The sequence below is a fragment of the Pyxicephalus adspersus genome, chromosome 4 (genome assembly GCF_032062135.1).
Source record: "Pyxicephalus adspersus chromosome 4, UCB_Pads_2.0, whole genome shotgun sequence".
Classification (NCBI taxonomy): domain Eukaryota; kingdom Metazoa; phylum Chordata; class Amphibia; order Anura; family Pyxicephalidae; genus Pyxicephalus; species Pyxicephalus adspersus.
In genome coordinates, this window is record NC_092861.1 from 141,880,878 (window position 1) to 141,904,998 (window position 24,121).

The following is a 24,121-nucleotide window of genomic DNA, read 5'->3' on the forward strand; positions in this document are numbered from 1 at the left end:
GTGAGGACCCCAGCATATAGTTAGTGGAACCCGCTAAAACATGGGATCTGATAAAAGCTCTTGTGTTTGCAGTGAAAGCAAGCAAAGCTGTCATGAGATTCTGCATCCAATGCACACAGTGTGTTGGGTGCGGAATCACAAGACAGCTCTTTGGTGCACTGAAATGTCCTTTGCACAAATTTATTATTCAGGTGCACAATATTCCACCCTTTACTAATGTGTTTCACTCAAAACTACTCTGTTTGTGAATAAATCTGGTTTGTGTGAAACGCGTTAGCATGGTGGAGTCTCAATAGGGTGCATGTTGTACTATCTGTGCTTGAGATGCAGCCGATTTCCTTCATGCGTTCTGAGGAATATTGGAGACCTTGGGTCAAATTTTCTACAATTAAAATGAATGTAGAATGTGTTCTGTAAATATATTTTCTTTATTATGTGAGTTAAAAAAAAAAAAATTAAATTTCTTACAAATCTTTTAATTTTATACTAACTACCTGCCAGCAGGCAGCAAGTTCTAAACACTATCAGCAGCATTCTGGAGGCTCAGATAACAGATGAGGGTTATCAAATAGACCCTAAAAACAGGGAGATCAGTTTATACACGTTGCAGAATGAGTCCCAGACTGAGGACTTCTCTGCCCAATTTCACACGGGGCTTTTTTAAGCTAGTTGTCTGTGCTGTCCTTTTCCTAATACAAATATGAAATGCTTTACAAATTGACCTTGCATTAAATACGTTTGTAACAAAGATTTTTTTAGGAACACTTTAAAACATTATTTAAATAACAGCAGTTAATACTGACAACATTTTGCAATAAAATTGGGAAAATATTTCCTATACATATATTCTTCTTCGGAGTGCAACAGCACATGGGAATTGGTCAGTAGCTCAAACATTCTACTAGCAATCACTATCGCGTAACCTCTAAATCTGGTCATATATATATATGTGCACATTTTAAGAATTTCAATCATCTTTGTTTTAATCATTGAACTACTGGAAATAAGAAGTAAACTATAACTGAAAAAACATCTCCGAGGTTTGATTGGGCCACAGAAATCGGGCTAAAAATTATGATTTCAGTAGAGTTTTAAAACTGGGAAATGACAGCATTGCAAACAATTTCATTAAAACCGAACATATCTGTGCAGCACCCTTGGTCAGAGCAGTTTTCATTGCTCTTTCAATATCCTTTTAATCTAATTCAGTATTTTACGTCCTATTGTTTTTTCAGTTTTGATAAAAATGGAAATAAAATATTTTTCCCACTTGTATGACCAGCTTAGGAGTAACAACTGATTGCTACACAAATAAAACACAGCTTTCATAGGTGTAAAGCTACGTACACACGGCAGATTTTTATCGCCCGATAATTGGCATCGGCCAATTATCGGGCGAAAATCTTCCGTGTGTACAGTCGGTGTCGTCCATCGTCCGACGACCGACCTGCCGGATCCACGGACGATAGCCGATCCTAATGAAAGGGAAGGGGAGAGCGCGCAGCAGGGTGCCGCTCCGTCGCTCTCCCCCTCCCCTCTCCATAGAGCATGAACGGTGCTGTATGTACAGCATCGTTCATGCATCTTGCAGCCCCTTGTCGTTGGAAAGGATCGTGAAAGATCCTTTCCAACAACAAAAATTGGAAGTGTGTACGCAGCTTAAACTACACAAGTATCACGTCTTATTGACTGATCACACAGATTTGCTGCTACATTGCTTCATTGTGTACTTGCACAGCTCTCACCATTGGGAGACAATTCTTCCATCTGTGTAGCGATCAGTTGTTGCTGATAAGAGAATAATCATTAGTGATTTAGTGGAATCTCAGAGCTAAAGAAGATTGCCCATGTGTTAGGGATGGAATTACCATAAGGAACATGGCACAGGTAAAGTGGCGGCTTGTTCCATTTGTAGAAATGCAGTCATTGCACAGGTTTACTTACGTTTTGACATTTCATTCTAGACTAAGAAAATAAAAAAGAATATTTACTGTCAAATGTTGTGTGGCTACAGGCGCCAATGATAAAAATCCAGGCCATGTGTGTGCATTGTTGCACTTCAATTAATAGTGTATCGATTGTGGTTTGGTGTTTATGGTTAAGGTAGTTTTTTGGGAAGGGGGGGTTCCCATAGGATGTAAGCAGACCTTTTTTAATGGAAGATCCAATGACAACTTACTTCCTGGCTCGTGGACCTGTCCAGCCCTGATCCACCTAATTCCTATTCTAATCCTAAATTACAATAAACTCCTCTAAATTCTAGCAACTTCCTCCCACCAGCACTCCTTGCTGGACAAATGCCAGCGGTTCTTGTCCCTTTTGCTTCCCATATCATACTGTGAAGTGGCTGTGAAAAGTCCAATCACCATCTCAGCTTATGTGATTCAGCTCCCGCGCTCTCTTCTTCAGGTGCCGCTTGCGAATTTTAATCATCCACTTCACACTGAGCTTGGCGAAGTCGGCGGCCTTAAATAAAACCAGGAAGACGCCGCAGAGCAGAGCGATCATGCTCCAGGGGTTGGCTGTGATGATCTGCAGACCGGGAATAAAATAAGGAGAGGAAATAACGAGAGACAAGCAGATTAAGTTTATAAGAAGCAGATGTGAATGAATATTTGGATTACTTGATATCCAGCTGTCATGTCTTCCTCTGTATCAGTGAGACCCCGACCACCAGGCAATGCTACGCTCATAACAGAAGTACAGAAAGGAATAACCAATAGCAACCAATATCCTTTTTCTAACAGATATAGACAGCTGGAAGTGTCAAACTTGATTTTTCCAATCAGGCTTCATATTTGCTTATGGAAGGCTTTGGAAATGGAAGCGGTCTACCTAAAATTTAGCAGGATTACATTAAGGCCAATCAGCACTCTTCAGCTAGGTACACATTTCCAATATTTATCGTTTATGCACGATTATATTTGTACGATCGTATTGTGCACAATTCTGTACATGCTGTAACGATACAATTGTTCAAATATAATCCACCAATAGTGTACACAGGCTAGATGCGATTGTTTGAACGATGCAGGGAGAGAAACATGCATGATCACTGAACGACTGTACACATGATAGCTAGCGAACAACCGTCAGCCAATCAGATCCGCCGTGACGGTCGTTCATTTCCAACGACAATCCTCGTTCGTGGGCGTCATTGATCACCTTTTTTGTGAGCGATTTTCGGCTGATCGGAAGAGGAAGAGGGAAATATTGTGACATGAAGTCAGTTCTGGGAGGAGGGGCAGGGCGATCCGAGCCACTGGGAGGAGGGACATGGTGATCTGAGCCGTTGGGAGGAGGGGCAGGGCGATCTGAGCCGCTGGGAGGAGGGGCAGGGCGATCTGAGCCGCTGGGAGGAGGGGCAGGGCGATCTGAGCCGCAGGGAGGAAGGGCAGGGTGATCTGAGCTGCTGAGCTACTGCTGGAAAGGGATTGATTTGAGCTGCTGAGTAGCAGATGAGGGAGGGAGAAGGCTGATCTGAGCTGCTAAGACATAGTTGGGTGCAGGGTGATCTGAGTGGCTGAGTTGCTTTTGGGAGGAAGAGTGAGCTGAGCTGCTGAGTCAATGTTGTGGCTGGATGGGGTGGGGGGGTGATCTGAGCTGCAGGTTTTTTGTTGGAAGGAGGGATGAAAAACTGAGCTGTCAGGTAAATGACAAACAACCTCAGTGCTACTAGAGTAAACTTTCACGATTCATTTCTCACAATGCAGCAGTAACGGAGGTCGGTGTTGTTTCCAAACATTACTACTTATTACAATTGAGGAAATACTTGGGATATCCCCATCACAAATTCAGGAAAACCATTGCCAGTAATTTACTTTTTCAGATTTCTGTAAAACAAATAATTTTCCACTTAACACATTCTCAGTGGATAAGGAAATGAAGATCTGTATACTCACATCCTGAATTTCCTGAATGTACGGGTCTTTCCATTCAAATACCACAAAAAATAACTGGTCCCCATGGTCAGCAGCTGGTCTCCGATCGATAAAATTCACAACACTTGTCTGCAATGACATAGAAATAACATTTTGTTTGGTGAGCAGTGTGCAATACATTCATTTATGATGTAATTTTATTATCTGACATTTTAACTCCAAAATATATACAAAACAACACATGGCTATCATAAAGAATAAAGACAGAAAACTTTATTTCCCCATAATTTGGACTACATCCCCCCCCCCCTCTTTAATTCCATTATTTAGTACTACAAGCATGCAGCTAGTAAAGTCAGAACCTTTAATTATTATCATCATTTTTAATAATAATAAAAAACATGATTTATATAGCTCCAACATATTACACAGCACTGTACAATAAATGTGGATTGCAAATGACAGACAAATACTTGCAGTGACACAGGAGGAAGAGAGAAAGTGACGGAAGTATCACACAGTAGGAGGGGGGATATGGAATGGTGGGAAGTAGTGAGGGTTTAGGAGACAGAAGAAGACGGGTAGGCGAGTATGAAAAGATGGGTTTTAAGGTCTCTTTTAAAGGAGCAGAAAGTAGCAGCAAGTCAAATAGGGCCTTTCATTTTCATTCTTATCAGGTCAGAGAAACCCTTAAAGATGACAGCCAGAACTGTGGCATTTTCAGAAACACAGCCCAGCAATCATGGGAATATATTTGCCCCAGGACAGGTTTCCTTTATCTGGCCAATCTCTTACCTCCTGTCTGAATTCCACGGATTGGCTTCCATCTTCCTCAGTCGTCTTCACGAGAGACATTTTCACCCACGTGCGGAATCCCCCAGAGAACTTCCAGCTGGAGAAGGAACGCTCGCAGTCCTGCATGAATTTAGTTTGATTTAGACTGTAGATAATGAGAGAAATTAATTGGTGAATCTACCGGGGGGCTCATTTATTAAATTCAACAACTCGATATCAGGTTTATTTTACAAATTCATGAATGATGAATGCTGGATCCTTGTTAAAGGGAAGGAGGCTGCAAAAAACTTAACTCTTCACTGCCCTTCTGAAAGCCATGACTGCTTTCTTTTTGTTATTATCCATTTATATAGCACCAACAAATTAACACAGCGCTGTACAAAGTCGGTAGTCATGTCACTAGCTGTCCCTCCAAGGAGCTCACAATGTAATGTCCCTACCATAGTCATATGTCTTTATCACAGTCTACTGTCAATTTGGGAGAAGCCAATTAACCTAACTGCATGTTTTTGGGATGTGGGAGGAAACTGGAGTACTCGGAGGAAACCCACACAGACACAGGGAGAACATACAAACTCCATGCAGATTGTGTTTTGGCTGGGATTCAAACCTTGGACCCAGCCCGATCTGTATGACCTCTCACTTCCTCTCTCAGTTACCACACAGGAAATTAATTTCTTACAATGGGGTTACAGGCAGCAGGACCAACCTGACAAAACATTTCAAGTGTTTTCCAATCTATCAAAACAATGACTAGAGTTTAGTTTGAAAGCATTTTCTGGAAGTACCATTTACCTCTCCTGTACTTTAAGGATATGGGGGAGCGGTTTTTGGACTCTGTAGCTTCTAAAAGGAAACCACCTATCTTCTTAAAGGAGAACATTTACTATTCATGTGTGTCTGGTCAGTGAGATCAGATGGCATGAATGCTCTGGTTTTAGTACATGAGACAGGTAACTACCGTTTTCAGAAGCAGAACTAAGCAATGGCAGCCCTTTTTGGTTTCTCAGTGCTGGTTTTCATTTATTTCCACTAGGGGGCTGTAAGACAACTGACATTACTGCTAAGTGCTGCATGAAAAATGACATATTCCCTCTAGGGGCTGCATGACGGCTGACATATTACCGGTACTTCCAGGGGGATGCATGACAGCGGACATATTCCTTCCAGGGGGCTGCATGACAGCGGACATATTCCCTCTGGGGGGCTGCATGACGGCGGACATATTCCTTCCAGGGGGCTGCATGACGGCGGACATATTCCCTCTAGGGGGCTGCATGAAGAATGACATATTTCCTCCAGAGGGCTGCATGGCGGCTGACATATTCCCGCTAGGGGTTGCATGACGGCTGACATATTTCGGCTAGGGGTTGCATGACAGCTGACATATTCCCTCTAAAGGGCTGCATGACAGCTGACATATTCCCTCTAAAGGGCTGCATGACAGCTGACATATTCCCTCTAAATTCTGCTGGGGAGGCTGCATGACGGCTGACATATTCCCGCTAGGGGGCTGCATGACGGCTGACATTTTTCTGCTGGGGAGGCTGCATGACGGCTGCCATATTCCATTCAGGGGGCTCCATGATAACCAACATACTGGCCTTGCATGATAGGTTGTTCTTCATCAAAAGAAAAATGCAAAGTTTTTGGTCAAACGTTACTGCTTTGCATACTCCGATGTGATTCACCATGAACCTGCATCTCACTTCTTTTATTCACTTGACTACTTGTTTTTGTCCCTGTTGTAGAAACTTCTCACATGCCCTGTAGGGACACAGACAATAAAAACCTGGCAGAGGTTCCTATGAAAAGGTTTGTGTGCAATGATTCCTGACACCAATGTGAGGGAGCTGTGTTACCCTTCAATGTAAAACTAACACCGACACGCTAAGGTGTACAAGAATGGAGGGGGGGGGGGGCAATAATAACAATATAACAATACACAAATCTACAGACAGCACACAGCCAGCAGCTGCAGTCCCTGCCAAGGTAAACAGGTTCTCTTCCTGGCCGGGCACAGGTATGGGCACGTGGTTCTGTTTACACAGACATTATTAAATGTTATTAACAAAATAAAAATGCTCTTTGCATCCCGTTCAACCTTCTAAATTTCAGCTACGTCAAAGTCCTAATACCAGAGATGAAAAACCTGCAAAGCCGGAGCACAAAGAGCCCATTGATGGCGATCTCTGTTTTATCAGAACACAAGAGAAGATTGTTCAGATTACTGAGATACAGGCACAGCCTGGTAAACCTGAGTGATTCCTTGTTATACCAAAAAAAGAGGACCTGTAGTGACAGATAGGAGGCTGCCATTGATGAGCTCCTTCTATATATACCAATTACCAGGCTGTATCTGTTCTCCGTACCTTCATACATTCGGCTTGGAGATCCAAAGCTAAGTGACTCAGAATCTGTGATGTGCATATTGTTCTAGGTCAGTGCTGAAACAACTGAAGCCACTGGACCAGCATGACAACCAGGCAACCGGTATTTTCAATATGAAAAGGTCAACAATGGCAAACTTGATATATGCAACATTGCACCACTTCTACTTGACTACACCACTTCTACTTGACACCACTTTCTACTCAAATGTTTTATCCCAAATAGAAAAAATCTATATACAGTAGAACCCCAGTTATCCGAAACTCTATATAAGATACCCAGAAAATTCAGAAAACCGGCACTTAACAGCTCCGCTTTTCTGATTGCTCCTGCAGCTCTAGAGGAGTTGTGGTATGTGCTCTGCATCCAACACATACCATAGCTCTGCTAGGGCTGCGGGAGCAATCAGGAGAGCCGAGCTGTTAGGTGCCAGTTATCTGAATTTACCGGTTATCTGAGTTCCGGATAACCGGGGTTCTACTGTAAACCAGAGCACAGCTCCGTGATTGGCTGAGAAAAGGGAAACCCCTTTTCACAGCCATTCAGCAGTAGAGATGAATGGGGACAAGTCTCCCCATTCAAGTCTAGTGCTGAATGGCTGAGAAAAGGAAAAAAGGAATTAACCTCAATTACCAGGAAACACTTATCCGGAATTGGCCATTCCCCGTGCGTGCCAGATAAGTGAAGTTTTACTGTAATGGGGTTACAGGAAGCAGAAAAACCTGGATGGATTGAGAAAGCCCCTGGAGGGATGAAATGCATTGGAGGGGGAGGTGTCATCATCAATAAACTATAAAGTCCTTTAAAGGAAATAAAAAACGGTAAGATGTTTGGATTTTCTATATATAAATATTGTACCAGCATACCTGCATTTCTGTATTCTACTACCGACCTGCACTGTCCAAACCAGCCTCAACCTTACATGGGGGAACCCTTGGAATATATTTCAGGTCTTTGGGGAACCACTGCTATAGATACAATATCCACAGCTCACAGTACATTAGTGTGGTGGTCAATAGGAAGAATGCCTCTTACATTGCTGGCCATTGGAAAGAATGTCACCATTGCAGATAGCTAACAAGATCATTGGTGTCAGTTAAAAGAGAGGCACAAAATGCTCATTGCTCATGGAACCCCTAGAACCTCTGGAGGAACCCTGGTTGGGAAACACTAATGTAATGTACCACCTATAAATATATATATTGCCTGAACAGCTGCCCTGTACTACCTATCTGCTTTTCCAATACTGTACCACTGCAACAACTGCTGCATTGTACACCTGGGCCCACACTACCAGAACTGTTGCACTGTATTTGCAAAAGCCAGAACATCCAGAGAAAAATACAAATTTCCATGTGATTTGGTAATTAAATTATTGTTTCATTATCCTTCCTCTCACCATGTCACTTTGTCAGTGCTGTCGGCTTCCCTGTGGAATAAATTTTATGATATTTATGGCAGCTGAGTGTTCTTACCTAGCTAGGAAATCCGGGAAAGATGAGAACAGTAAGTAGTCGATAGCACTGAAGTCTTGTTCCGTTTCGTTAAGGTGGAACTGCAGAAAGACCAGCTCTCTCTTCCACACTTCCCGGGGGCCTTTAACAATGAGAGCATGCTTCTAAAAAAACACAACCATCATACAGAATATCTCAATTAGCATGAACTATAAAATCAGAACATTCCAAAAGAACCTGGGAGAAACCATATCCCTCCACCTGCCTACAGGTACGTGGTATAGGGTGCATTGCTAATGAGTGTTTTAGGGGAGTATTACAGTGCAATGTTTCTCTTCCATATTTTTCATTGTTACTAGAGAGTCAGCTTCCTGGTCAATTTATAAAAAAGTGGAAAACAGAACAATGTTCTAAGTATTTTTATTCTCCACTAAAGAAAACAGATCATCATTTTTATAACACTATGTTTATCAAAGCAGGAACTGGTTTGGTACCTTTAAAAAAAGTCCGGAACCCAGCTACTGTAATACCTAAAAAAGTGGCCATCAGAAGTTTTGTTCACTTAAAGCCTACCTAAACTCAGAATTTTCACTTTACATAAAAGGGTAGACAAACTTTTTGTTGTTTTTGTTTGTGTTTTGCCTAGTTGATCAAACTTTTTTTTGTTTTGGGTGGTTTTGGGTTTACTTTCTCTTTAAATGCAGGGGCTAGATAGGGTATTAAAAAAACAAAACAAAAAAAAACAAACAAAAATCACCTATGGCATTCTCCACTTTTAAAGTGGTGAATGTGAACTGGTTATTTGTAAAACACTCAAGCTGATCTTTTCACCCGATTGCCATTTTGTTATATGCGTATTAACAAATAGAGTTGTTTATTATTATTGTTATTATTAATAAACAGGATTCATATAGCACCAACATAGTTCTGAATAACACCATTTTCTGGTGAACCGCTTGTTCTTCCCTTTATAAAAGGGACCTAACACAACGCCATAAATATTGAATAAATAATTAACCCAAAACTATTAAAGTTTTCTAAGTGCAGCAAAACACTTTATTACTGTGGTACAATGCTGCCATCTAGTGGTTGCCCAATATGCAGCTCAACACAGAATAGGAAAGGTTAAATGTAGCCTCTCAACTGCCACAAGCACTCAACAAAAGTAATATTATATGATATATTTAGTGCGCACAATACGGCTCATTACCATGATCTGGTTGGTGAATGGGTCAGTGTAGTTGATCGTCTGAGTCACGCACAGGTTCTCTCCAGGTTGACCCGGATTTTTTAGCGGTGGGATGTGATCATACAGGTGATGTTCACAGCTTAATAGTTTAGCTTTACCCGGATACAAAGCAATACCTGTTATAGGAAAGAAATAAAAAATTAGCTTTTAATGGTTCATGAATACTGACCTATATGGATCTCCTCAAACAAGAGGTGGGATATATTAGGCAGATAATAAACAGACCGTTCCTGCAGGTTATGTATTGGATGAAGGAGATTGTAAGCTCTTCGGGGCAGGGTCCTCTCCTCCTCCTGTGTCTATATCTGTCTGTCATTTGCAACCCCTATTTAATGTACAGCGCTGCGTAATATGCTGGCGCTTTATAAATCCTGTTTATTAATATTAAGAATAATGATATGGGCAAAGGTGAGTGTCAAGGGCCAAATTGTGATGGTTAGATGACGGGGTCAGAGAGTTTTCAAAACAGTGGCTATTGTGCTTGTTCTGGTATGCAGTGGTTAGTAGCTACCAAAAATCATATAAGGAAAGACAACTGATGATCCAGCATCAGGGTCATGGTCAAAGGGCCAATCGGTGTTGAGGGGGCTGCATGGGAAAGCCATCTGGTCTGATCCCATAGAAGAGCTAGTGAAGAACAAATTGCTGGCAAATGTAGTGCTAGCCATGAGAAGAAGCTGCTTGTTTTATTATTATTATTATTATTAATAATAATAAAAAACAGGATTTATATAGCGCCAACATATTACGTAGCGTTGTACCTTATATAGGAATTGCAAATGACAGACAGAGACAGACAGTGACACAGGAGGAGGAGAGGATCCTGCACCGAAGAGCTTACAATCTAGGAGGTAGGGGGAAGTATCACACAATAGGAGGGATAAATTTTATATGGGGCTGTGTAGATGAAGTAGACTGGTCATCTTATCCTCCACCCAGGAGCCAACAATGGCACAACCTTGACCCAGGCGGGATAGAAGAAAGAGACCTGGTCTCTGAGTGCAGGGCACACTTAGAAGGCAGTAGTGCAGTGCACCTTTAAGGCTCTGCTGCTAATATTTTGGTTCTGGATACCACAGGACTCAATTACATGGTTAGTAGAATCCATGCGTCGAAGGGTCACACCTGCAGTGGCAACACAAGGGCGATCTGCACAATATTTGGACCTTATAAAACTTTGGACATCTGATAACAGACCAGTCACTGGCTAAATCCAAACCTAAAGAGTCTAGTGTATAGCCTGGACCAGGACCTGATTTCATGGATCCAACCTAGACACTTTATCAATATTGCTATTTTATCAGTGTTAAGTTTTCCAGGACCATGTGATCAGAAGAAATTAGTGTTATCAGCCAACTTGTGCAGACAATCTTACCAGGAGCCTCATACACTTCCACCTCCTTGTATGAGACCGACATGACCGGGTGCTTCAGCTTCTCCCGGAAGTCCGTTATGGTTTGGTAGACCAGGAACACGGCAACGGCCATCAGCAGCAAATAGACGAAGATAAGCAGGACCGAGAAGAAATTCTTCAGACAAGTCCGGTTGAAACGTATCGGAGGGCTGTTCCTGTCTGACTCTGAATCAGAATAAAGAAATGGAGACATCAGTGACACCCAAATCAGGTTTATTGTTCATACAGGAACATGTGAAGATTTAGGAGTAATTAATACACCAGAAATGTCCAAAGCCAACATAATTCAGGGGAACGTTCCTCCTTCATCAGGGCTTCAAATCCTGATTTATATAGAGTGATGTGCAGAGTTGTCATCCAATCAGATGTTGAAGAACACTTTTTGGAAGAGCAAAGCAGACAGTTATCTTTTATGGAGCTGAATAACCCTTTATTAACTCACAGAAATCCCTCAGCCTGTTCAAGACACGACTTGATGCCCAGATGAAGGAGGGAAGTTGTAGGTCATGCTTTGGCTTCTTGTCTTTTATGATAAAATATATACAGCGTTCAACCCAGAATTTTTTTCATGCTGTGTGGGAGGAAGCTGTAGGTTGGTGGTGACCCCACTCTTTAGTAGCCACTGGTCTACTAGTCGGTTGCTATTGAAAAGTGCCGGTTGGTGCGCCCAGCTAAACGGGGCTGGGGAGAACACCGATATATATTAATGGATTCCTAAACCTTTAGTGTGGTGCTCATTTTCCTTACAGCTTCCTGGGTTCCCCTATAGTCTCCTTGCTTTAGGCCCATTTCAGACTTGTGGTCACGTGTAGTATTGCACCCTAATATCATCCATGCTCCCATTCAATGGTATGGGGATAACTGGGAACCACGTTGGCTTTGCAGTTGGGTCGCAGCACGGCTCCTGTAAGTGTAACGTTGCTTCTGGCTGGGTGAATGCAGCTCCTGGACATATACCAGCAGTTTGCCATGTGCCTGGTGGTGGCTTACCATGTGGCATGAAAAGGGCCTTAGATAGCAGCATAGAGTTATAGTCATTGAACTGTATATTATATAAACTTATGTTCATGCTGAAAAATAAAACAAATTTAGATCTAAGCTTCCTTCACAAGCTAGAATTGTTTTATGGTCCTAAAACCAGCTTCTTCCTGACAATCACTGGAAACAATGCTGCCCCATGGAAGGAGATTACAGCTCAGCTTTCACAGACACATCATCTGCACAAAGATCGGAGGGAAATGTCCCTTCATTATCCAGCGCTGGGCTTTCCGTGCTAAAGTCACATCATAGCTGTCATTCAGCTGGGGCAATAGATGATATAACTGAGCGGTCACAAAATGGTGGGGGCAACACATGACAAATGTAATGCTATTTGTGCCATTGGTTTCCAGTAAACCCTGTTATTTTATGATATTTCTATCGCTCCCTAAACTTTGTTTCAACTTTACAGTGTCCATCCAGTTAGTATATCCCATATCCCCAACTGTCTATTGCCCCTGCATTGTGACCCAACTTTTCAGTAACCACCCAAAGATAGCCGGGTTACTTGTACAGTGCTGTGTGGTGCTTAAAGAGGAAGAAAAACTGAAAAATACCCCCCCCCCAAACAAAACAGCGCAGACGATCGGTCCAGAGGTGTCTTCCATCGGGTCCCGCCTCGTTCCGGTATATGTTTCAAAGCCAGCACGCCGGGCGCCACCATCTGCGCCTCTTCTTACGGGTTCTTCTTCCTATGTCACCCGACCCAGGTGCGAGATCGGGTAATGTAGGTTGCAAAAAAACTTGCCTATCTCTTGTACCTAAGAGATTGGCAATATTTTTTCCCTTTTCACAGAAAGCCTCCTTCTGTGCATGCCCGAGATGCTTGGGCATGCGCAGAAGGAGCACCAAAGGGCCTCCCGGAGTGAGTGACGTAGGTATCCTGGGAGGCTTTGCGCTCCCGTTCATTCTCAATCACCTAGGCCAGAGGTTAGCAAACTTTTTTGGCCACTAGGCCATTTCAGGGGTAGGCAGGAGCACACTAGGCCAGACTCTCTCTCAAGTCCCACCAGGAACACCCCCTGAAGGGAAATCCCTCTCCTCCGCAATGCATACGAAGGACAGGGAATGTTCCAGCCGTGGTAAATAGGGAAGGGAGCCACCACACTGAGGCCCAAGTACCCCATGCAGCCCCTGGAACTCCAGCTCGGGTAGTTTGTTCCGGCTCTGCCGCGGGTTGCCGGCTGGGATTAGGCCGGATTGGCTAGGGGGTGTTAGGCCAGAACAAACTACAGGCTAGGCCGTATCTGGCCTAAAGGCCAGAGTTTGTGGACCCATGGCCTAGGCGATCAAGAATTAGGGGGCCGTGCTGCGCCTTTTTTTTTTTTTTTTTTTTTAATGAAAGGGTTTTGCACTTAAAAGAAAAATACAAACAAACAGAATTTTTACTTAACCATTAAAGGGTTGTCTACCCTTTTATGTAAAGTGAAATTTCTGGGTTTAGGTACGCTTTAATGGAGCTAGGGAGATCCCTGCCAAGTCATAACGCCGATTTCAAAAAGAAAACTACAAATTGTTCCTTTATAATGCGCAGAGATTTGCTTTACAAACATTCTGCTTGCATCGAGACATGCAGCACGCCGTCTGATCACCTGGTACAGCACTTGATGTTTGGTCATCCTGGTCATCGTCTTCAATGTCTCCCAGTCCCTCTATATCCTCCTGGGGCTGCTCAGCATCTTCATTCAACTGCAGAGGAGAAATTATTATTATTAAACAGTATTTATATGACGCCAACATATTACACAGCGCTGTACATTTATTAGGGAAATCAGATATAATTGTACTGGGTAACATCTAAAACTTTTCCCAATAAACATCAATGCTTGTCTATAAAACTGGGGAACATTATGGGTTCTCTTCCACTTTTGTTCTCCATTTCTCCAAATCTATTTACCAGTTGTATTTTTTTTACCAGATTTTATCATTGGTGAACTAAGCAGGACAAGTGAAAAAACAAAAAACATATAACGACCCTAAAATAGAGAAAGAATTCCCCTTGAAATATATGAGACCAAATAAGTGGTGTAGAAAAGAAGCCCCATTAATGTGACCAAAGAGAGGAGAACCAATTCACCTACCAATTTAGTACTATTGCTATCAAATTATTAAACAAGATATATATAGCACCAACATATTACGCAGCGCTGTACAATAAATAGGGGTTGCAAATGACAGACAGATACAGACAGTGACACAGGAGGAGGAGAGGACCCTGCCCGAAGAGCTTACAATCTAGGAGGTAGGGGATTAGTATGCAACTTGACATTTTTCTAAATTCATCTTTGATACAGACATAAAAAAAATCTTCTTTTGCGCTTCTGTGATTTCCCCCTGAAGAAGCGGGTCTATCCTGTGAAACGCGTCGGGTCTATACAAATATGACTTGTTAGACTCCTTTATATGGAATGCTTACTTGTTCTCTTTTAAACAATTTGAATTGTAATGTGAAAATTACTTTGTGACCTTTTTTTTTTTTTAAGAAAAAAAGTCTAAATGTTTTATAAAATCCTTGGTTTATGTATCACATAACTTCCTACTTCCTGGGCTCACCATCTGAGTGAATATTCTAAGGTTAATGGTGATTATTAGTTTGTGTTTATTGATTTGTTTAGGGAAGTGGTAAGCTGTAAAGAAGAAGTGATTCTGTTCCTGATTTCCTTGGGGGATTCACTTCCTTTAAATTATTAATAAACATTCATTCATATCCTGCACATGTAAAATAAGATTATTGCACATAACCTAATGGTGACTGGTTCTCTTTAGTTACAGTAAATAACTTGAGGCAGGTATGTGATCACCTGAAGAATGATTGCAAAGGAGCAGCTTTTAAAAATTTTGTTCAAAACTAAATCTGAAAAAAATAAAAAAAAAATAATAAGAATAAATAACATATTAACAGTCTAGTGGTGGTAAATGTGCAGCTAAGGAGGTCACATGATCCATGGTTAGCAGAGGCTCAGCTGAAAGTAAGCAGAGGCGTGTCTTCATGGCCAAGGAGGTCACATGACCTAAGCTCAGCTGAAAGTAAACAGAGGCGTGTCTTTATGGCCAAGGAAGTCACATGACCTAAGCTCCCCCCCTCATGTCATCCTGATCCCCATCCTCTGATCACATGACTCCCCCCTCATGTCATCCTGATCCCCATCCTCTGATCACATGACTCCCCTCCCCCCCATGTCATCCTGATCCCCTCCCTATCACAGTTACCTCCTGGTAGGATCTGGAGAGCTCCGTCCTGATCATGGCACCGGATATCTTATGCCGGGGGGGTCCTAAAGTTGTCGCTCCGGGCTGTGCCGGCACTGGTGGTGCGCGCGCAGCTGGCCCAGTACGCCGAACCCGCCGCACTGCATGCTGGGAAATGGAGTTCACAAACTTGCTGAAACTTGACAAGAGCAGCGGGGTGGGAATGCTGGGATTTGTAGTTCCATACTGAAGGAAAAAAAATGGCTAGAGGAGTAAATGATCTGTGACCCCCCTTGGGGAAATGGAACGATGTGTTTGTGAGGGTTGTCACTGCAATAAAACTAATAGAAAGTTTCTTGTGAGTCATGAGGTAAAATATTTATATATATTTGCGCTGGGAAGGAAAGGGTTACTACAGGCTGTACTGGGCGGAGCCTATTGGCCGGGTGTTGCAGTTCCCCACCCATTCATGAAATCCCGCCTTTCTTTGTAACCACGCCCCGTGAAACCCCGCCCCTCTCGGAAGTCCCTGCAAACATGTCACCGTGCTGGGCGCTCTGCTCTGCGCTGCTCATCTGTTGTTGGTTATCCGGTGTAATGGGGGAGCCCGGGATCCGACACCCCGACACTCATCACAATCCCGTCCGACTCTTCACAGAGGACGATCTGTCTAAATACAATGGGGAGCAGGTAACCCTCTGACTGTCCAATCAGCGCCATGCATGGGATAACCAAAGCTTTCCGGCTGTGTACTTTAACAACGAGGCTGAATGGTTGATAAGGTGCACAGCCGGCACCATTAGATGATTGAGGCAGTGTGAATGTTTTCTGTGTTGCATTGCTTGCTCTGTATATCATATGATATATTTTTATATATTTATATTATATGTCTGTGTATGTTTATATTATATATCTGTGTATATTTATATGTCTGCATTTGCATATTTTTTGCAAGTACAGATGAACTTTTGCTGGTAGGTAATGGGGGGTGGGGTGGCTTACGGCTGTCTGTGTGACGTTAGGAATGAGGGGCACTGCATGTTTTTGCAAATTGCATTACCCTGTGGCACCACTGTGGATTTCTACCAACATGGCTGGATATGGTGTGTTTCTTGCATGTGTCTGTGTTGCATTAGAGCAGCCCATTCATTTGTATTTGTAGCCGCATGCAGCACAGCAAACCAATGCATGTGGCACAACACACAGGAGGGTACAGGAACTCCTGGAAGTTTGCCTGATATTCACCTATCTATAGAATTACTGGAAGGTTCCTGGTCACATGCCAGTGCTGTACCCGAATGAGTGGCACTACAGTGCACCAAAGCATGTTACTCTGCACATTGGGGGGTGGGGGGGGGGGTTAGCAATGATCTACAGTAGGGTTGTAGTCATAAAAAAAAAGAAGAGGGGGCACAGAACTATCCATGGTGAGCAAGCATAAACAGTGAAAAAGTGGGGGCACAGCGTGCCGCCCCACTACACCCTTGGTCTGTAGATTTGACATTTCCCATTGGGCTGCTGCAGGTACGTGCTACATGTAATGTTTTCCCCTGATTAGAAGTGAGTAGTACAACCTCACCACCAGTGTGAACATCGCCGCCCTGTAGTGAATAGGTGGAAGGGAAGACCTAATCTGTTCCGAGCTGCTCGTCTAGTGGTGAAGAACGGTACTGCAAGGGATCGTTCTATATCAGAGTTACTCAACCAGGGTTCCTGCAGAGGTTGCTGGGGGTTCCTTGAGCAATTTGCAGCTCTCATGTCAGTTTACGTGACACCAATGATCTTTTTGGCTATCTGTAAGGGTGACATTCTTCCCAATGGTCAGCAATGTAAGAGACATTCTTCCCACTGACCCTCACACTAATATACTGTGATCTGTGGATCTAGTAATCATAGCTGGGGGTCCCTGATGACCTGGAAGTTATTTCAAGGTTCCCCCATGATAAATAGGCTGCTATTTTTGCTGTGAAGCTGATCCGTCATGCAGCTTTGGTTGGCTGGGTGAGGTCTCCTATGAAAAATTTGTTGTCAAACCAGAAATACAACTTTTATATAAACTTCAGTTTTCTTATAATGATATTTGTGTGATGGTCAGTCATGTGACTCAACAACTAATACGGAACATGGAAGATCCTCTTCTCTGCGTCATAGAAATCCCATGCACAATGCCCCTCTATTATATACAGCGGATATATAACGTATACACATCTCGGGTGTTGTAACGTAAAAAAATAGGACCGCAAAAATCATTTCCAAACTTTTAATGTGACCAATAACCTGCACCATTCAGCTGAAAACAAACCAATCTGTTAGGGGAGAAATATAAAAAAGTACAATAATCTGGCTGTATCAGTATCACTAATACTTTGTTGAAGCCTTTTGATGTAATTCCAGCATTCAGTCCTCTGTGGTCGGAGTATCAGCATGGCACATCCTGACAAGGCAATAATTCTCCGCTCTTCCTTGTAAAAGCTCCAAATCTGTCAGATTGCAAGACATTTCCCATGCACAGCTCTCTACAGGTCACCCCACAGATTTTCTATTGGGTTTAGGTCTGGGCTCTGGCTGGGCTATTCCCCCAAAAAAACTTTCTGGGGAAGCCAATCTTTTGTCGATTCGGATGTATTTGCTTGTGTCGCGTGTGTGTAAATAATCAAAAATTCAGCACTGCAACAAAGTTTTCTGAAGATAACTTTATTATTATTATTATACAGTACTTATATATCGCCAACATATTACAGACCACTGCACAAAGCCCACAGTCATGTCACTAGCTGTCCTTCAAAGGAGCTCACAATCTAATGTCTCTACCATAGTTATATTCCATTAATACAGCCTAAGGTCAATTTGGGGAAGTCAATGAACCTTACTGCATGTTTTTAAAATGTGGGAGGAATCCGGAGTACCCAGAGGAAACCCATGCAAACTCCATGCAGATAGTGCCCTGGCCTGATTTTTTTAAAGCTCTCCAAGGCTGGAGAGGATACACTTTCATCAGTGAAGCTGGGTGATCCAGCAAACATGGAATGTATCTGGGACAGGATTGAAAATATTTGCTAGTAAATGACTTTGAAGAAATCCTTTCCAGGTTTGCTGGATCACCCAGCTTCACTGATGAAAGTGTATCTTCTCCAGCCTTGGGGAGCTTTAATAAATCAGGCCCTTTGAGAGTGAATAAAAAAAAATTTATTGAAAAAAAGGGCCTGCAAGTAAACATTTAACATATTTTTTTTTTAGGTAGGTGGCCATAGGATCAGTATGGCTGTCTTCTCGTTACAGCAACATTCACACTGCTGCAAGATTTATTTCTATACCCTGAGCTGCCTGCATGGGATTTTGTGACTTTTTTTAATGTAAGCTTTGTACACACACCAGATGATTGTTGCCAAATACGAATGGTCAGAATGGGTGAAAATCTGTGTGGAATGGAATGATGAATGACCAATCAGGAACCACTACTGTGCATTACATTGAAGGAGAGCAAAGCGGGGTGCTGCTTGCTCATCTTCTCTATAGAACAGAATGGCGCTATGTGTACAGCACTCATTCATTCATCAATCACTGGAAACAATCTCGAAAGATCATTTCCAGCAACAGTAACCTGACGTCTGTACAAGTTTGTACAAGTGTTGCTTTATATCTGCTACAAGATTTATACTTATGGATCGGGATGATGACTTTATCACATTTATCCAAGCACACGTATATCCATTCATTCATTATTAATATTATTCCTTAATGGCAGTCTAATCTTTTTTAAATCTCCTGGGCGGTTCATTTCTGTCCTGATTTATATGTCTAAAAGCTGTACATTGTCTTTCATGAGAATTTATTTTACATAGTAGGCCTGTAATCCTTAGGCATAACTCACCAAAATATGTCCAATATTTAATAAATGTAATAAATTTTAATAATAAACTATAAATAAAAAAAGCACAAAAATCTGTTAAAACAAGGGTGCATAAACAAATCAAAAATAATAAAACCTGTAATATAACTGTACAGTTGCATATAAAATATAAATATTATTATATAAGGATTACTTTGTTATAGATTCAATACAGTTACTGCATTGAATCCAATACAAAATAATTTGCAATTCCTGCCACACTCCCGCACGCACCAATGTCAGCGCACTCGCCGGGGGAAAGATCAGAGGAAGAGAATGCGGCCCGAGGAGCGCAGGACCCTGGAGGACGCCGATGGGACCAGGTAAGTCTTTATTTTATTTTTTTTAGCTATCCTGAGTGTGGCACGGGGTTACCGCTTTCAACTGTTTTTTTTTTACCCTAAACCACACTCGGGGTTAGCACTCAGAGGTAAAGGTGTTCAATATTCCTAGCTCTTTGGGGCAGGGTCTTCTCCTCCTCCTGTGTCTGTCATTTGCAACCTCTATTTAATGTACAGCGCTGCGTAATGTGTTGGCGCTATATAAATTCTGTTTAATAATATAAATAATAACATTGCACATTTTATAGAGAACCTAATAGAAATGTCATCTTTCATTTATTGCATATTAAAATGCTGTCGTTCTATCTGCAGGACGATGAACCCATTTACATGGCAGTGAAGGGCGCTGTGTTTGACGTTTCAGCTGGGAAAGGTGACGTGTCTTTTATAGATCTTTCTCTATAGATCTGTCCATTGCTGATATTTATGTATATATATTCCAGAATATAATCTTTATAATATAACTCATCAGTCAGCTGCAAGATTTATAAAAAAAAACCTGATTATAAAATGATGAATCCGGGGAGTTTGCAAAAGTATCTTTGTTTGAGTATTAGCATCCTGACATTCCCTACCAAGCAGAACTCAGATTGGGAGATGGAGGCAGCACTAGGAGCCGGTCCTCATCTGTTGCATTATTGTAAGGTCCCTGGTCAGGTGCCAATGCTTTACCTGATCATCTAACCTGTCTCCGTAGCCCCCAATCAGCTTTGAGAGGCAAGTTGCCCCATCCCAGCACTTGGTTGCCCCTAAGACTTAGGGATCCCTGGGGAGGGCAAGGATCGATCAACAACTATTGAACCCCAAAGAAAGACATGGCTGGAGATACAACATGTGAGGTCAGCCAGCTAGGTGGTTAGTCTAGTGGTTTGTGGTCAAAGTAGAGCCAGTCAGCCGGTCGGGTAATCCAAGGTAATCAGAAAGTCTGTGGTTAGGAAAGTACAAGCCAAAGGTGGGTCCAGGCAGCAATGGAGAACGGTCAATCCATGTCCAAGCTCACCCTACCAATTACCAAACACTATGGGCCTGATTTAATAAAACTTTCCAAGACCGGAGAGGACAGACTATCATGGGAGAACCTGGCTGATTTAGCAAACCTGGGTTGGATCTGGTCCACAATTAAAATCATTTGCAAATGATTTTAAGACATCCATTCCAGGTTTGCTGATGACTCCCATCATAGTCTGTCTTCTCCAAAGCTTTGGTAAATTAGGCCCTATGTTATCACAGGCAGCACAGCCCTGTCCAAGAGCAGCTCTATGCAAATTCTGGCCATTTAAGGTGATGCAAGGTCAAAAGAGGTCGCAAGTAGGCTTTTGCAGTGCTTGCTTTCACCACAAGGGGCAGCAAATCACCACCAGAGTTTAATAGCTGGGAGTAAGGTAGCCATTCATTCTCCCAGCCGGAGGAGGAAGGGGGTCATGGATGTGCTGTTGATGGTGGCTGCCACTGTTAAATTGTGCTGTGTATTTAAAGCTGTGAGCTACCAGAGACAGCAGAATGTCAGCCATTTTTTTTCTATCTAAAGAGTTCTATGGGAAGGGAGCTCCATACAATGCACTGGCAGGAAAAGACTCCTCTCGGGCTGTTGCCAAAATGTCTCTGGAACCACAAGACCTCACCTATGATACGGTAAGTAATGCCATGCTGCAGTGATCTCATTATATCTCCTTGCCATGTCAAAGCAGAGTTCTATCCTGAACCACAAACGGCAGCAGGGTGGTTACTCGCACCCTGTGTACTGCAATGGCATTTTTTTGGCATGCTTAGTATCCACAACTGGTAAAAGGCAAGTAAGAAAAGTGACTCTTATCCACCAATCAGGAATTACCTATCACTACAATCACTCGCATTGCTTGCGTTTTCTTACCCTCTTCTTCTTTCCCTTTAGACCGGCCTCACTGAAGAGCAGCTGAAGTCTTTGGATGAGATTTACGAGAGCGTGTACAAGAAAAAGTACCCCATTGTTGGTTACACCGCCAGACGAATCCTGAACGATGACGGGAGCCCCAATCCTAACTTCAAGCCTGAGGAGCAACCACAATTTACTATCAAAGATGAATTTTGATTGAATGTTTTTGTAGGTCATCTGAAAACTTTAGAAAAGAACTCTTAATATTAGAAATGTTTGTTTCTCTTTCTGTAAAGTTTTTACAGCAATCAGTTTTGTTTCTCTACACACTTCATGCTCTCAATCAGTGACATTACAAATTAGAGGAGACAGGCTGTAGTGTTTTTTTTTTTTTTTTTAGCACCCCAGCATCCCTTTAGCTGTGCATGTGCACGCTGCGATGTGAGTGAGCTATCCAGGGCAGCCAGAAACTCTAAAGGAACTCCGCATACAAGATGTATTGATCCTGCAGACAATGTCACCGGGAAAAAGAACTTTTCAGTGATCCCCAGATGAACCCGGAATGGTGGAGTCACACAGCCGTATTAGCCAACTATTTGCTTTATCTACATCTCAGGGAACACAACACCATTACCTGACCTTGCACTGCTCACTGTCTGGAGATGGCATTTCAATGGGTATATCACCACTATAATGTCATAGAGATATTGCAGGGCAGCAAACACATCACCCTAATTGTATCACTTATGGGATGAGTTGTCCTTACCTTGTGCATACATATGTATTATATACCATGTGACGTTATTTGTGTTACCAGAACATGATACCTCATTACTTGTTAGATGTTTTATACAAATTGTGCTGGTTAAAATAAAACACTTACATTCCTACAATTACATACCGCTGTCTTCTTGTGTTTTTTGCTAAATTATAAAGGAATGATGGAATCTCTGATCCTAAGACATGTTTACATGGATGGCTTTGCAGTGGTTACAGGGTGGTTATTTTCTTGTCCAAGGGGGAAAAGTAACGAATCTCCTTCTTATTTTTAGGTATTTATTTAATATTAATAAAAATTACTCCAAAGAAAGCTGGGTTTTTAGGCAATAATAATGTATATTCGTGTTCAAATGATTCATCCAACAATTTCAAACAATAATAGATACAAATAATAAGTGAAAATGGTCATCCCCATTAAACATCAATGGGGTAGAAGACCAATAAACTATACAAATTGGAAGGTATTATTGCCTAAAAAAAACATTTATTTTTTTTTTGGTTGATTTGTTTGCCAGCTGCAAACAAATCATTTAATGATTAATGGTGACACAAATTGGTGCATCTGGCAGTCTGTTGTCTATATGACCCAGTGCCCCATTAGACACTTCTGCATGTCAAGTACAAGGGCAGATGCGGCAGCTGCATTTGCGTGCAATTGTGAAACTAGCTGCAGTAACTATTATGGAACATTAAAACTTTACAAATAGGAAATTGTAACAGGCAGGTTGTTTATTGCAGAAAAGTCAGGCGATGTCACCTCTGTGATAAATCTTACCTGCCTGCCTGTTCGCAATCGTTTTTAAAAGTCACATGCACAGTCCAGTCTATAATAGTCGCTCTCTTTGCTCCTCCAATGACCTACTGATGACTTCCTCCCTCATAACCTCATCACACGCACGGCTCCAAGACTTTTCTAGAGCTGCCCCGACTCTCTGGAATGGTCTTCCTCGTCCTATTCAGCTTGCTCCTACTTTATGCTCATTTAAAAGAGCACTCAAAACCCATATTTTCAAACTTGCCTGCCTGTTGTCTTGTGTTTCCTAAACCCTCATTACTTCCCACCATAACATATCCCCCTCCTATTGTGTGACACTTTCCCCACCTCCTAGATTGTAAGCTCTTTGGGGCAGATTCGTCTCCTACTCCTGTGTCATTGTTTGTAACTGTCTGTAATTTGCAAACCCTATTCAATGTACAGCGCTGCGTAATATGTTGGCACTATATAAATCCTGTGTAATAATAATAATGTTGGGTGTTTTGGCATACCTTCAACTGCCAGAACAACAGAATAACTCTTATGTACTGCTTCACCAGGGCCCCTCTCCCATACATAGTACCATTTCCTACTCTCTGAACCTCTTTTATACCTGCTGTACTATCTGTCTTGCTGTGTGTTATGGTCAACGGTTGAAGACCCAAACCCAGACATCTACCGGGTGGGACCTGGTGCCCAAGATGGCCCAAGGACACGTGAGTGTGCTTTAATAAAATGCAAACATGCAGAATAGTTTATTTTATGGGCATTTTAGGGGACATTACTTGTCGCTTCTGCCATCAAGGCTGCCTGCTCACAATCTTTAATATAGAACTGAACTAGTTCTACTTTAATGAAGTCCAAGACAAAAGAGGAGTTTGCTTTTGGCTCAAAGTACTACAAATATAAAAAAAATCCTAGTTATAATAATATATATATTTTTAAATGACGTCTCCATTTACCCTGCATTACTTTTGCACCACTTGATCTCCTCATTCTTCTGGGTTGAATCATTGAAATATACCCAGCTTTATTCACCCAAAATCCATTTAGCTCGGGATGTCATGGACACACCTCCTGGGGGGTCATCGTGC

General features: G+C 42.2%; 2 protein-coding genes across 2 annotated transcripts; one reads left to right on the top strand and one right to left on the bottom strand.

The window, feature by feature from the left end:
• Positions 1–1,714: 1,714 nt before the first annotated feature.
• PACC1 (proton activated chloride channel 1) lies at positions 1,715–15,563 on the bottom strand. The gene is made up of 8 exons (XM_072409838.1): positions 15,433–15,563; positions 13,815–13,911; positions 11,146–11,349; positions 9,732–9,886; positions 8,543–8,685; positions 4,677–4,821; positions 3,903–4,010; positions 1,715–2,532 (listed from the first exon to the last, which is right to left on the bottom strand). The coding sequence occupies exons 1-8, from the start codon at positions 15,466–15,468 to the stop codon at positions 2,371–2,373; spliced, it is 1,050 nt and encodes a 349-aa protein (XP_072265939.1). The 5' UTR covers positions 15,469–15,563; the 3' UTR covers positions 1,715–2,370.
• Positions 15,564–15,914: 351 nt separating this feature from the next.
• NENF (neudesin neurotrophic factor) lies at positions 15,915–22,391 on the top strand. The gene is made up of 4 exons (XM_072409839.1): positions 15,915–16,101; positions 19,954–20,014; positions 21,170–21,273; positions 21,533–22,391. The coding sequence occupies exons 1-4, from the start codon at positions 15,949–15,951 to the stop codon at positions 21,707–21,709; spliced, it is 495 nt and encodes a 164-aa protein (XP_072265940.1). The 5' UTR covers positions 15,915–15,948; the 3' UTR covers positions 21,710–22,391.
• The last annotated feature ends 1,730 nt before the right edge of the window (positions 22,392–24,121 follow it).